Raw genomic sequence first — 13,311 nt, 5'->3', positions numbered from 1 at the left:
TACAGTGACGAAAAAAACAATTGACGAACGATAGGCGATGCATATCGGTAGAGATAAGGCTAAACAGTAACCAGCTACACCTTCTTTCTTCTGCCATCAGAGAGTACCCCTCGTGCTTGTGGTGAAACGTATTTCTTGCAAGTCAGTATCCGAATCACTCCAACCGGCTATCCTAAAAATGGTATTAAAAATAGTTTCTTTCAGTTACATACGTTTGAATGTTGAATCCTTTAACTTGTTTTCAACCTTTTAAATCGAAAACTCATTAGAAGTGACGGTTTTTTTTTTGTGTGTCGCCGTCATTTGACAGAAGAGTCACATGGTTAATATGCAAAATTGTCGCCTCATATTTTACCGTTTTCCCCCAGTAAAAGCAAGCATATGAACTGTAATGCTTATCTACTTATGCTTGGTTCAGGTATCACTCAACCCTACTAGAATCTTGAAGCATGAGGCTGAAGAAGAAAAAGCTGAAATTGCCCGCTTATCCAGTTTTGTTGGTGCCATTGCAATTGGTGAATTGGTCAAGAGCACCCTAGGACCCAAAGGCATGGACAAAATCCTTGTTGGTTGTGGACGCAATGAAGGACAAGTAGGTTCATGTTTTGCTGAATAACTACCAGTTTTATTGATTTATTAATTTTTTTAACTAACTTAAATGAACTTTTTCTTAGGTTGAAGTAACAAATGATGGTGCCACAATTTTGAGAGCAGTTGGAGTGGACAATCCTGCAGCTAAAGTCCTTGTCGACATGTCCAAGACTCAGGATGATGAAGTTGGTGATGGCACAACATCTGTCACTGTCCTGGCTTCTGAGCTTTTGCGTGAAGCAGAGAAACTCATTGAGATGAAGTTCCACCCACAGACCATTATTGCTGGATGGCGCAAAGCCTCCCAGGCTGCTAAAGAAGCTCTTACCAATGCAGCTATTGATAATGGGTGAAGTGATTATCAATTTATATTTTTCTTGTCATATACTTAGATATGAAAACTAATTATCCTTTGCATATAGAAAAGACGAAGTTAAATTTCGCGAAGATTTGATGAACATTGCGAGGACCACTTTGAGCTCGAAAATTCTTTCTCAGCACAAAGAGTTCTTTGCCAAGATTGCTGTTGATTCCGTCCTACGTTTGAAAGGATCCGGAAACCTCCAAGCTATTCAGATCATCAAGAAACAAGGAGGTACCCTCACAGATTCGTTTTTGGACACTGGGTTCCTTCTAGACAAGAAACCCGGAGTCAATCAACCCAAGAGGGTTGAAAACGCTCGCATCCTCATCGCTAATACGCCCATGGACACTGACAAGATCAAGGTAAATTTATGTAAAATGCCAAGCAGGAACGGAACCTAACCTATAAAATTAGGTTTTTGGCTCTCGCATCCGCGTCGATTCCGTTGCTAAAGTTGCCGAACTAGAGCTTGCGGAAAAAGAGAAAATGAAGGAGAAAATTGACCTAATTTTGAAACATAATTGCAACGTCTTTGTTAACAGGTAAATGGTTTATAATCCTGTATTTTGATAATTCTTTTATCGCGTAAGACACGTATGGGCGTGCTGCTGTTGCCCGTAGATTTTATAGCAGCATTCCGTTAGACATCCCTTAGATCTTTGAATTAAAAACTTAACGTTTTGTTATTTCATCTATGTTGTAGGCAGTTGATTTACAACTATCCTGAACAGTTGTTTGCTGATGCTGGTGTAATGGCTGTAGAGCATGCCGATTTTGATGGTATCGAGCGTCTCGCCTTGGTTACTGGAGGAGAAATCGTGTCTACCTTCGGTCATCCCGAACTTGTCAAACTTGGTCGCTGTGATCTCATCGAGGAGGTAAAATAAATAAGAACTTTCTTTGGACGTAAACATAATTGATATTTGGATAACAGATCATGATCGGAGAAGACAAGCTGTTGCGTTTCTCAGGTGTTCCATTGGGTGAAGCCTGCACCCTTGTATTACGTGGTGCAACTCAGCAAATTCTTGACGAAGCAGAACGTTCAATTCATGATGCTTTGTGTGTTCTCGCGTCAACGGTCAAAGAGACACGTACTGTCTATGGTGGAGGTACTTAATTCATCAATCAATATTATTCTGGCAACTATTCATTTTCGATGCTTTATTTCCATTCCAAGGTTGCAGTGAAGTACTTATGGCTATGGCAGTGTATGCTTTGGCTGCCAAGACTCCGGGTAAAGAATCGATGGCGATGGAGGCTTTCGCCCGCGCCCTTCTTCAGTTGCCCATCGTAATTGCTGATAATGCGGGTTATGACTCAGCCCAGCTAGTGTCCGAGCTCCGAGCTGCACATGCACAGGGCAAATCTACATACGGGCTAAGTAAGGAGGTGTAGCAAGAAAAACACGGTCTTAATGTAATTCTAAAATGTTTTGTATATTTTTATAGATATGGACCTCGGAAAAGCTGATTGCATGCAGCAGTTAGGCATAACCGAGTCGTTTGTTGTTAAGCGACAAGTTCTAGTATCAGCAGCCGAAGCTGCCGAAATGATTGTTCGTGTTGATGATATCATAAAGGCAGCACCTCGCCGTCGTGAACAAGATAGGAGTCATTGTTAAAGTTACTCCGTCGATGCACAGCTTACGCTCTAATCTGAATTCGCATCCAGTTTTTTGTGCCCAAAAGTGGTCCTCACTGATTTGCTTGATCCCGCTCTGTTTGCTTCGTCCTCCTGTACTGGTCCTAATATCTGCTACAGCTGATACACTGAACAATTGCTTAGTAAAAGCGTCTTTTCCTCTTTAATTCGTATTGAAAATCGAGAAAATAATCCGATCTTCACAAAAAGACAAAGAAAAGGCATTCTGTGGAACACGATTTACTTACCAAGTGAAAACGTGAGCGCAATCTCATTACTGTTGGTATGTTAAGCCCTTCCCAAGAGAAGCCGTTTGTCATTGTTCCTTCACCTTTCCATTTAATTAGCTGAATATAAAAGAATCGCTCATTGATTTTTTAGTTGCTTGAAATAGAAGGAAAAGAAATAAAAATTACCTTCAAAACAGGAATAAACCTTAATTATCAAAAGACTCCTTGGGGCTGGTCGCCATTGAGCTTTTGGCGAGGCCGGACAAACCTTTTCCCTTTCGTTCTCTTTGTTTGTTTGGCAACTGTGCTTTTTGCCAGAGTGTGGGTACCCAGTTTTTTTCTTTAGCTTTTCTTCGGCAGTCTATAAGATGGCAGAGACAAGGAAGGGTGCAGACTGTTCTGCGTGTTGAAAAGCCGTTTTGCCTCAAGGAACTTCCTCGTATTGTGCTATTGGATTTCACCCGTTTGTAGTTACGTGCACATTTGATGTAATTGTGTAAAAGGAACTTAGGTGATAAGATAACAATGGAAAGTGACTAAACCATACTTAGTGAAATCCATCTATTCGAATGTTCCAAGGCTATTGTTTTTGTTGACCGTGTGTATTGCTTCCGTGTAAAATAATGTCGTCGATGCATTCGATATTGTATGTGGGAAATTTGAGTCATTAGCGTGGGAAGCCTACCCGTGTTTAGTGAACTATGTCTGCAACAAAAGTGAAGTCATTGCTACCCCCACCATCAGTAGAAAGCTCATTTTCTTCCTCAGGTTCTTGCTCTGCAGAAGGTAATAAATTGTTCAGCCACTTTTAGCTGAATACACAATGTTATGCACACATGCCAGCAGAGAAGTTGGCAGTTTAGGGGAACCTAAATCTTTGTGTGGTTCTTACTTTGTTTCAGGCCACAGACAATCACACAATTCTATTGCTAGAGTTTCACATATTCATTTCAAAATGGTTTTTGAGACAGTATGCCTTACACACATCCTTATTTTTTTCTCTTTATTTTTAGGTTCTGTGCCATCAGATTGTTCTTCAAAAACTAGCCCAGGAACTAGCCCAGCACACCTGCCTCGAAATCGTCCAAAGTCTATGATCCCCAAAATACAGCTACCTCCTAGACCTACCACAGCTCAACAGAGACCAGTCACCAAACAGCACAGACTTTCCCTTGGGAAGCCTGTGTCACTTAAAGAAATTCGTAGCTCATCAGTTGGCAATGCCCCTGTCAAGGAGGATCAGGTTAATGTTACTCAACAAATACTGTAGTTCTTTTCATTAATCGTACTTTAACACTTGCTACCCAGTTTTCAAATGAATCAATGGATGTGAAGAGGAGACATTCAAAGAGTACAAACGGCCACATCCGCAGTAGCAGCCTGTCAAACGGTAGGGACCGGTTGAGCCTGTATGCTCCAAGCTATTCAGCTAGTGAAGAAAGTTGCTCAGAGAAAAGCAGGGAAGAGATCAGCGAGTTGATGACGCATTCACTCATAACAACCACCAGCACGAGCAATAACAATGACAAGCTGGCGAAGAATCGAAAGCCGTTGGCACTCAAGTCGGCCGAGAAAAAAGCTCGCAAGGTCAAATTTTACCGCAACGGCGACCGCTTCTTTAAAGGCGTCACGCTGGCCGTCTCTGCCGAAAGATACCGCACCTTCGACTCTCTCCTTTCCGAGTTAAATCGACTTGTTGGTGATCGAGTCAATCTCCATCAAGGGGTACGATTTATTTTCACTACTGATGGTAGTAAAATTAACACGATAGACGAATTACAGGTGAGACAGTTGTTATTCATTTTTTGTTTTCTATTTTTCATACATTTCCCTTCATTTTTGTAGGATGGTGAATGCTACGTCTGTGCATCCAGCGATCAATTTAAAAAACTAGAATACACCAAATGTGCTGGAACAACGGCTATGCGTAGGTCACGCATCACCTATGGGCAAGGAGCCATATGCCGCGAAGCATCCATGATCTCTGGCTTAGACCAGTGGAAGGAGCGTCGGATTAAAAATCACGTTAATAACAATAGCAATGGCGCAAACAGCAGTATCTGCAGCGCGTCTATGGGAAATGCTGTTGATAGCAGCCCTCGCTGGGCGGAATACATGAAGCCTCGCCTCATTACAATTATTAGAAATGGGAGCCGCCCTCGAAAAGCTGTGCGTCTCCTTCTCAACAAGAAAACCGCCTTTACCTACGAGCAGGTTGATAACACTTGTGGTCTAATAACGGAACCACATCTGCTGAATAAACTTTATGAGTGTTCTGATCCCATCGTGTTTTGTTCGGTTACAGGTATTGAGTGATATAACGGAGGCAATCCGCCCAGATTCAGGAACCGTCCGAAAGTTGTATACAGCAGATGGAAGACAGGTAATTTCGTCGTTTATTGGTTATTATCTACTATATGCCGATAGCCATTTACTGTTCTACTTAGAACAGATAAACTGGTATTGAATTCTCGTAAATTTGAACACTTACCTTGTGAAACAAAATTAAATTAAGAGAAAGTTGCCGCCGTCGCGGCCTTCATATTCAGATGATTACGTCTGGTACTTTCAACAAATATGTCCGAGCTGCGGTTGCACCATTACAGGAGAGTCTGTCGTCCAATGGTCTTACTTTCTGTTGCTTGTATATCGTAGGTTGGATGCTTGGCTGACTTCTTCGGCCCGGATTTCATCTTCATCGCTTACGGCAACGAAAAGTTTTCACACGATGATTTTGACCTCACTTCAAACGGTAGTTGAACATGCAATTTCAATCCATTCTAAAAAAAAAAATATTAAAACCCACATTTGTGGGTGTGAAAAACTCAATATCTGCGGAGTTTAATATCCTCTAATAACCACATTTTTGTGATATACTAATATTTAGTAAAATATTGAATGTATTTTCATTTTTTTTTCTTCTCTTAGAAATTAAATATCTACCGCCATTTATCGCCCGGAGTCCGATGAATACACGAAGAGGAAAAAGTGGCAGCTCGAGAACTGGTGATACATTTTAAAAAATGTGGAGATTCCTCTGACCTAAATTTAGACGATATATTTATAGGATACACCGGAGGAACCTCTCAGACTCACCGTTCACCATCAAATGGAAGGGCTGGCGGAAGCATGGGAAAAAGCATGGTTGTAGGAGTCGCGGGAGTTGACGTAGAGCAACGACCGCGTGACTCTTCACTTCCGCGTGTTTATGAAGATCCGGATGAATTAGCATCATCTAATCAGGTTTATTTTAATGCAACATGTACAATAAGATCAGCTATCTTACGAAGCTATGGAAATGTGTTGCTAGATGGTCGTTGATGTGCCAATCGTTGTTGAAATTCGTTATGAGATTGGACGTATTATCGGCGATGGAAATTTCGCCGTAGTTCGTGAGGGAATTGATAGGTAAATATCCATTTCTTATTGTCGCAATAGCGCATTTCCAAATAATGGATTTTTCTTTTTTAGACGAACGCGAGATCGTTTTGCGTTGAAGCTAATCGATAAAAAGCGTTGCCAAGTAAGATCATCTCATCCCAAAATGATTCTGCAACTTATATTCAATTTTTTTCGCAGGGCAAAGAGGTTGTACTTGAAAGCGAAGTTCAAGTTCTAAGTCGTTTAAGACACTCCAATGTAGTGAAACTCTACGATGTCATTGATGCTAATAGCATCCTTTGTCTGGTTTTGGAACTTGTTGAGGTTAGAAAAAGACAAGAAAAAAAATAAGATTAATTTAATTCTAAGTCATTACCGAACAGGGAGGCGACTTGTTTGACGCAATCGCGGCCGCCGGCAAGTTTAGTGAACCGGAAGCTAAACGGATGACATCTGATTTGGCTTCGGCACTTTCTTATCTCCACTCGCTCAATATAGTACATCGTGACGTGAAACCGGAAAACCTATTTGTAAGATATATAATGTCACGTTGTTTCTATTAGGCTTTGTTTATTTCGTTTTAACACATCGTACTTGCACTAGGTTGTGAATTTACCGGATGGAATGCGCTCTTTGAAGTTAGGTGACTTTGGTCTAGCTGAAGAGACGCATCAAATGCTTTACACGGTGTGTGGTACACCCACGTATGTGGCTCCGGAAATCCTGCTCGAAACTGGTTACGGATTGAAAGTGGACATTTGGGCCATGGGAGTAATTGTTTTTATACTACTCTGTGGCTATCCACCATTTGTCAGTCCAACTAACGACCAAGAAGAGCTATTCGAAACTATCTTGGCCGGGAACTTTGAATTCGCTTCCCCCTATTGGGATGACGCTAGCCAGATGGCCAAAGATATGATTACGCTTATGCTACAAACCGATCCTGAACTGAGATTCTCGGCAATGGAAGTTCTCCAACACCCCTGGCTAACGGTAAGTTGTTTTATTCTTCCCATGTGAAACTTTTAAACTGTTATCTTTTTTATTCACAGGAGGATGAAGATTGGCCCGACACCCAACAGTGTAGCCGCTTAGGACTTCATTTTGACACAAGTCACTCAGTGACTGAGTTGTCGGCTGCACAAGCCACTGCTAAGAAATCACCCAAGTCATTAATCACTGTAGGTCCTCCTCCGTGTGATCTTCCATCTATTTCCCAATAATTAAAAAAATATTTATACATATATTACATGTATATGTATATTTATTTTTTATTTTATTCTATTTCATTTTTATTGATCAGTTTTTATTTTGTTATCCGTATCAGAATTTTTTTTATCTCCTTATATTTTCATTTCTGTTGATACCAGTTACCAATAATTAACAGGTTATTTGAATTTTTAGGCCGAATCGACACCCTGTCTCCATTCGTTGCAAGTGCTCTGAGTTGGATTGCACCTTCCTTCCCCCTTATCCCTTCGTATTTCGTTTTTCCCTTTTTCCATTATATTCATTTCTCATTCATTTAGAATGAACATCAAACCTGATTCCCCTCGAAATGATACTAGACATTCAACTCTTATTCGAGTCACTTATAATTCACATGATTCTCTTTGGAACATTAATTTTAATCTCACAAAAATTGACGATACTTTTAATACGTTGATTGCTCTTCTTTCTTTGCACCGCTCTAGTCTTAATTTCAATTTAATTTGTACCTAAACTCACGTCTGTCTCCTGGGTGTATTTTACCCCACACCAATCAGCACTCATTTCTGCCAGCTTCATTTGGATTCGTTTTTACTAGCGTTTTTTTTTTCTCCCTCATACCACTCTTCAGTTTCCTGTTCAACCCAACCACCTCTGTCGTAAGTTGTTTTGTTTTGTTTTTTAGTTTTCTTATTTTTTTCACCCACAATGTTGAAGTGATTCCTTTTTATACTCAGGTGAATCGTACCGATTTCGACTAAATAACCAATTTCCTTATTTTTATTTTGTTTCAGACGACGGCGTTAGAGATGCCGTTGAAGTTCATGTGGAAATGTGGATCTCCTCGACGAAGATTGCCACTAGTAAAATGAAAACAACAGTAACACGTGCATAATCGACATCTCCAGAATACATATGATGCCTGCAACGAGAGTACTTCACGAACGAAAGCGAGATATCCAACGTATTGTATGTTTATGTTGAGGTTCGATTGTCAAAGGCATCGATGTATCTTGCACAAGTAATATCCTTGAACCGTATTTGATACTTTCTTGTACAAGTTTGTGTACACCAGTAGTGTGCAGAATATGGCAGATGCATGAATGCAGACCCGCGATGCAACTAGAACGTTCTCCGATGCAGTAGAAGTTAAATGTCAAAGTTTGAATAGGAAAAACAAACAAAGGGGAAGCTATTTAAAAATTATGCAGTTCTAAACCAAAGATGCAATTAGAGTAAACTTGCTGATTTCCCCCTTTCCCCTCGTTGAAAAAAAAAAAAGAAAGACAAATGAGTAAATGATGCACGACAGTTGCCTTGATGGTTGCCCTTTTTATGAAGTGATTGAGAAACAATTGAAAGCATATTTTAATGTCCCATTAAAGCTATCGGTTTTCCTCTATTTTCCGCAAGTTCTCGTATTTACTTCTTCTGCCCATTGTCCCTAAACTTGTTTTCTTCCATTAGCTGAGTTAGCATGCTTCATTGTAAGCAACAGTTATCCTTTACTGTTAATGTGAAATAGCAATGAACAATATACAGATGCTGCAATGGAAAAGCACGCCTTAAATTCGTAGGATATTTTTAAAAATTTTGCCGCCAGATGGAGTATTATCAGCGCCTCTAGTGGTCAACTTGTGCAATCCACAGGTTTCGAATCCATCTTGATGCAGTACAGTGATGGAAACAAGGGTGAAGAGTCAAGGCTAACGTAAGTCATCTGAATGCGATCAGGTGGTGCCTTTGTTTGATATGAAATTTTTTCAAACAGATTTTATTTAGAAAAGTTCTGGACAAAAAATCAAAATAGAACTCCCAGGTAAAATCTAGAATTAATAATCGTGGTTACATTACTGTTGAAGCGCGTTTTCATGCGATCTGGCTCCACGTGCTTGAAATCGCGCTCTTTCTGAGGTTCCCCGCCATAATTCTTTATCTAACCAACACATCGAAACTGGTTTTCTCTTGCATTAGAAAAAACTGTAGTATGTATTGAATGTTCATATAGTTGATCAACTAGCTTTTCCTTGGAATCATATGTAATTGAAAATCAGTGTTTCTCCTAATAAGAATTACTTCACCATCAGTTAGCAAAATGTTTCATTTAATTCAGAGCCTTCCAATTATTTTACATCTTGTAGTTTTTCCTGAAAGCTTTACACACAATTTAGAACACTTATAGGCATATGTCGAGTCTTAGTTATTTGTTCTAAATAATCCATTGACAAATTTTTCTTTTCAGAATCTCGAAATGGATTTCAAGTGGAGTTATGACCAGCAAGAACCCTCCGTTTTTATTCCTTACATGTTTGACACCCCCAACAGCTACATGGCTACTGTCCTTACTGCAGATTTTGGTTATAGTTTGGACTTGAATACTGACTCGGTCCAATGTTACCTGGAAAATGAATCAAATGAAGAAATCGACATTGAAACAATTACACCCATTAGTCACTTCGATATGGATGCAAAACAAACTGTTGAACAGTACCAGGAAATCTTAACTAATGGGTTAATCCATTCTAATGTACAGGATCTTGAAGGAACAGAGATACGGATGAAAAAAACTGATGAGTATGCGAGGGCTGTCGATACTCAACAAAATTCGATGAATATTGACAGTATTCCTGCCTCACGAGAATCGCGTGAATGGCAGTATATCCAGTATACTGATACTTTCGGAAGCACGCAGTGTTTTGCTGTAAATAACGAAGCTCACGATCAGAAGGAGCAGGTCGAAGAAAGTCAGACCCACCACCAGCTGCTTACTCTTCAGCCCGATTGTAGCAAGAGTCAGCTATACCGATTGCTCAACTTGTCTTCAGATACAAACCATTCAACAGATGAACCTTTAAATTTTGAAACAGTAACGGAGCTCACGTACCAATCAGATTCCGGAAAAACCAATGCACAATCTTACCCCCCATCCGGAAATGTCTCAAGCACCGATCAATTGATCGTCATGGCCGACTTAACTGTTCTTGTAAAGAAAATTACAGAACAGGATCATAGTATTGGCTTACCTGAAGTCACAAAGAAAGATGAAAAATCCACCTTTTTTCCAAAGCCGGCCCAGTCCAAAACCAAAGTCGCGCATTATCCGATTACTGGCGATCTTGGATTAGAAACTGGGAAACTACCGGATTCACCCCGGCCTGCCGAAGAAATCTTTTTTGATGCGGTTGGTCCATCACCTTCAAATCCTGAATCTGCTTTGTACCCCATTCCAGCCAATTCCGAGATTGGACCGTTCTGCACTGCCATCGGTATCTTCTCATCTGTTTTTTACATGACTGCTCTTCCGCATAACCGAAGTAAACTACAAGCAGAAGAGCTGAAGAATGGCGTCATTATCGAATTACACAACCGCTGGCTTCAAAACAAAGACACGAGGAAAAATTTTGTCAGGGTACTCTGCCTGTTGTTTGACATTGGTTTAGATTGGACTAATCCATGTGTAGTCATTCGACTATTCCGCAAAGCGTTGATTCCTCTTCTTGCTGAGAGGGCGGATCTCGTCAGGTGTTTTACTGCAACTTCTACCCGCAGAGCATCCCATTCCAAATGGAAGACGCAAAAAGATAGCAATCCTCACCAGCAGATCTCGCAGTTTGATTCGGCTGTCTTTGTTATACCACCGGACAGATTCGAAGATACGTTTCCTAATCCTATCAAGGCGAAGAGCAAAGTGATCAACAGCAATTTGGCTGACAGTAAACCGGTGACGGGCAAAGGGCGTAAACCTACCCAAGGCCAACAATTGCTCGATCTTCAAGCGCGTTTTGATGCTTTCCGTCGAGAGCAGCGCAAGCACAATACTGCATTCCTTCGTCATATTTCCCTTATCCAGCGTCAACTCGAAGACATGAAACGGAATACCTCTAAACGCTTATTTCAAAATCGCCGGCGTTCCATGCTAAACCCTACTGTGTGAGTTCCCGGATTCTTGGAATTTCTGTTGGACAGAATATGTTGGCTAACGGATTTTATTTTTAATATTTCTAATTATTTTTGGACAGCTGATGTTTGAAAACAACTCAAAGTTATTTGATTGCACCTCGATTCCTGAGATCCCTTTTGTTGTCTTCATTTTCTAACCCAGAGATATGGCTCGTCCAGTAACGCGCATCCAAGTCAAACGGAAACCTTAAAAAAAAAAATCTAAATTTTCCCTTGATAGAACAAAAAAAAAATTCATGTTTGTTTATTGCCATTCTAATTCTGTTTTCTGGTCTTTTTTTTTTTTTTTTTTTTTTTTTATGGGGCGTTTCCTTTCCCTTTTCTTCCTAGTTTTGTGGGCAAATGTATATTCATCGATATGTTTTCTATTGATTTGTTGGGTACTAGTTGTGGGATTTAAATCTTTTGTTTTGGGCTTTTTACACAGTTTCGCACACGGATGTTCGCAATACATCGATGGCCTTCAAAATTAACCCCCTTCGATTTTCATGTTTTTCACAGGAGAGGACCACACTTATTTTTGTTACAATTAAGTTTGTCTATAACTTCAATTGATCCCATAGAGTACGCTGCTGCTTCCCTTTGATTTGAATCGCGGAATTTCAAATTTGTGTGTCACTGGCAAGATGACATGAAAGCACTTGTTCCCAGTTGCCTTGTTGATGTGCGCGGTTCTCCACCATGGCGTACCACCATTCAGAATGTGAGAGTGAATTATTATCTTTACTTTGTCTGCGATTCACATCTAACAAGTTTTTTTTTTATCTCTTTATGTTTTAGGTGACTCGATCGGCGTGACGTTTAGTGATTTATCTACCAGCAATGCTCTAATATCGTTTTCGCGTGCGGTTCACTTGCTGCAACGTCGCACCAACACCAAGCCCGAAGGAAGGAGAGACAAAGCGCAACAATGGATGAATGATAATGGGTGCGTTTCATCTAGGAAAGTACACTCAAACATGTTTGTCGTACGGCCAACTGTCGAGCGTATGTTCCAGAGGTTAATGAAAACCCGTCTCCGACGTTCTGAAGTAAGTAAGCCACACAGTTATATATGATACTAAGACTACCGTAAAAACTTAATCAAACATTCTCTCTTTTGTCCCTATTGTTTTGTTTCCTTTTTGTTGCTGCAAAATGCGACGAGGGTAAATGAAACCGACAGGCCTTCTCGTCCGGCTCCATCCGCTGATGACTCGTGATTGCTCTCGTCTTTTGAGTGAAGCAGGAAAAGAGGCTGGCCGACTTGGTGCATTGCGTAAGCGCAGACCAATGGCAGCAGGCGGAGCCAGCGAGTGTGTACGCTCGCTCCCGCACGCAGCTTTTGGGTTCGTCAGGTGTTCTGAAGGCGGAGAACAGAACGGAAGCTCATTCCCGGTAGTCAGCCACTTCCCCATTCTGCACGGTCAGTGTGTTGTGATAGATCCCCTCTTTCATTTTTTTTTTTTTTTTTTTTTTTTTTTTTTTTATAAATAAGAGGATCTACGACCGTGACTAGTTGTTATGCTTTTTCTTCTAGATTGAACCCTTGGACACGCTAGACCGTTTGTCCTCTTGTCAAATGAGTTACACCATTCGTCGGACTGGTGGTCCCGAAGAGCACCTGCTGCTAATGGACAACTGGATGCGGGTGAGTACGAATGTCTGCCGATCAAATAGACGAACTTGTTTCTATCAATTGTTTTTAATTTCATAGTACTCACACTTATCTTGTTTATTTACTCTTTCAGGATTTTTAAAGTTTGTTGTTCTGCGTGCGGCGAACGTTAAAACGAAAAAAATAGTGCATTCCGACATTGTGTTTCATATGCTAGCAACGATTGCCAAACAGGATTATTAAGTTTCACGCGGGACCCTTACAGCTGAAGGGTACCAACACCAAACCACACCCGCTCCTTCGCAGCTTGTTAGCCAACGCGTTTCCACCAAATC

The 13,311-nt window shown here is 40.7% G+C and overlaps 3 protein-coding genes across 5 annotated transcripts; all 3 read left to right on the top strand.

Annotated features, from left to right (window-relative positions):
- The first annotated feature begins 56 nt into the window (after window positions 1-56).
- LOC130689041 (T-complex protein 1 subunit beta-like) lies at window positions 57-2,748 on the top strand. The gene is made up of 9 exons (XM_057512061.2): window positions 57-181; window positions 419-592; window positions 675-940; window positions 1,014-1,317; window positions 1,370-1,497; window positions 1,659-1,833; window positions 1,890-2,067; window positions 2,136-2,339; window positions 2,407-2,748. The coding sequence occupies exons 1-9, from the start codon at window positions 179-181 to the stop codon at window positions 2,577-2,579; spliced, it is 1,605 nt and encodes a 534-aa protein (XP_057368044.1). The 5' UTR covers window positions 57-178; the 3' UTR covers window positions 2,580-2,748.
- Window positions 2,749-3,179: 431 nt separating this feature from the next.
- LOC130689030 (serine/threonine-protein kinase DCLK1-like) lies at window positions 3,180-8,604 on the top strand. 2 transcript variants are annotated; one of them, XM_059496836.1, is made up of 16 exons: window positions 3,180-3,615; window positions 3,843-4,072; window positions 4,138-4,611; window positions 4,675-5,043; window positions 5,135-5,212; window positions 5,485-5,581; window positions 5,758-5,835; window positions 5,897-6,072; window positions 6,140-6,237; window positions 6,301-6,352; window positions 6,409-6,534; window positions 6,594-6,740; window positions 6,814-7,203; window positions 7,263-7,391; window positions 7,615-8,078; window positions 8,214-8,604. In XM_059496836.1, the coding sequence occupies exons 1-15, from the start codon at window positions 3,531-3,533 to the stop codon at window positions 7,654-7,656; spliced, it is 2,571 nt and encodes an 856-aa protein (XP_059352819.1). In that variant the 5' UTR covers window positions 3,180-3,530; the 3' UTR covers window positions 7,657-8,078; window positions 8,214-8,604. The 2 variants fall into 2 exon arrangements, with proteins under 2 accessions (XP_059352819.1, XP_057368029.1); XM_057512046.2 differs by lacking the exon at window positions 7,615-8,078.
- Window positions 8,605-9,097: 493 nt separating this feature from the next.
- LOC130689040 (uncharacterized) lies at window positions 9,098-11,564 on the top strand. Of its 2 annotated transcripts, XM_057512060.2 has the most exons (3): window positions 9,098-9,238; window positions 9,662-11,349; window positions 11,439-11,564. In XM_057512060.2, the coding sequence occupies exons 2-3, from the start codon at window positions 9,671-9,673 to the stop codon at window positions 11,440-11,442; spliced, it is 1,683 nt and encodes a 560-aa protein (XP_057368043.1). In that variant the 5' UTR covers window positions 9,098-9,238; window positions 9,662-9,670; the 3' UTR covers window positions 11,443-11,564. The 2 variants fall into 2 exon arrangements, with proteins under 2 accessions (XP_057368043.1, XP_057368042.1); XM_057512059.2 differs by having other exon boundaries at window positions 9,662-11,564.
- Window positions 11,565-13,311: the final 1,747 nt, after the last annotated feature.

This window comes from Daphnia carinata, chromosome 9 (genome assembly GCF_022539665.2).
Source record: "Daphnia carinata strain CSIRO-1 chromosome 9, CSIRO_AGI_Dcar_HiC_V3, whole genome shotgun sequence".
NCBI classification, from domain to species: domain Eukaryota; kingdom Metazoa; phylum Arthropoda; class Branchiopoda; order Diplostraca; family Daphniidae; genus Daphnia; species Daphnia carinata.
Note: the sequence above shows the minus strand (reverse complement) of the source record. Positions and strands in the feature narration are given on the sequence as shown.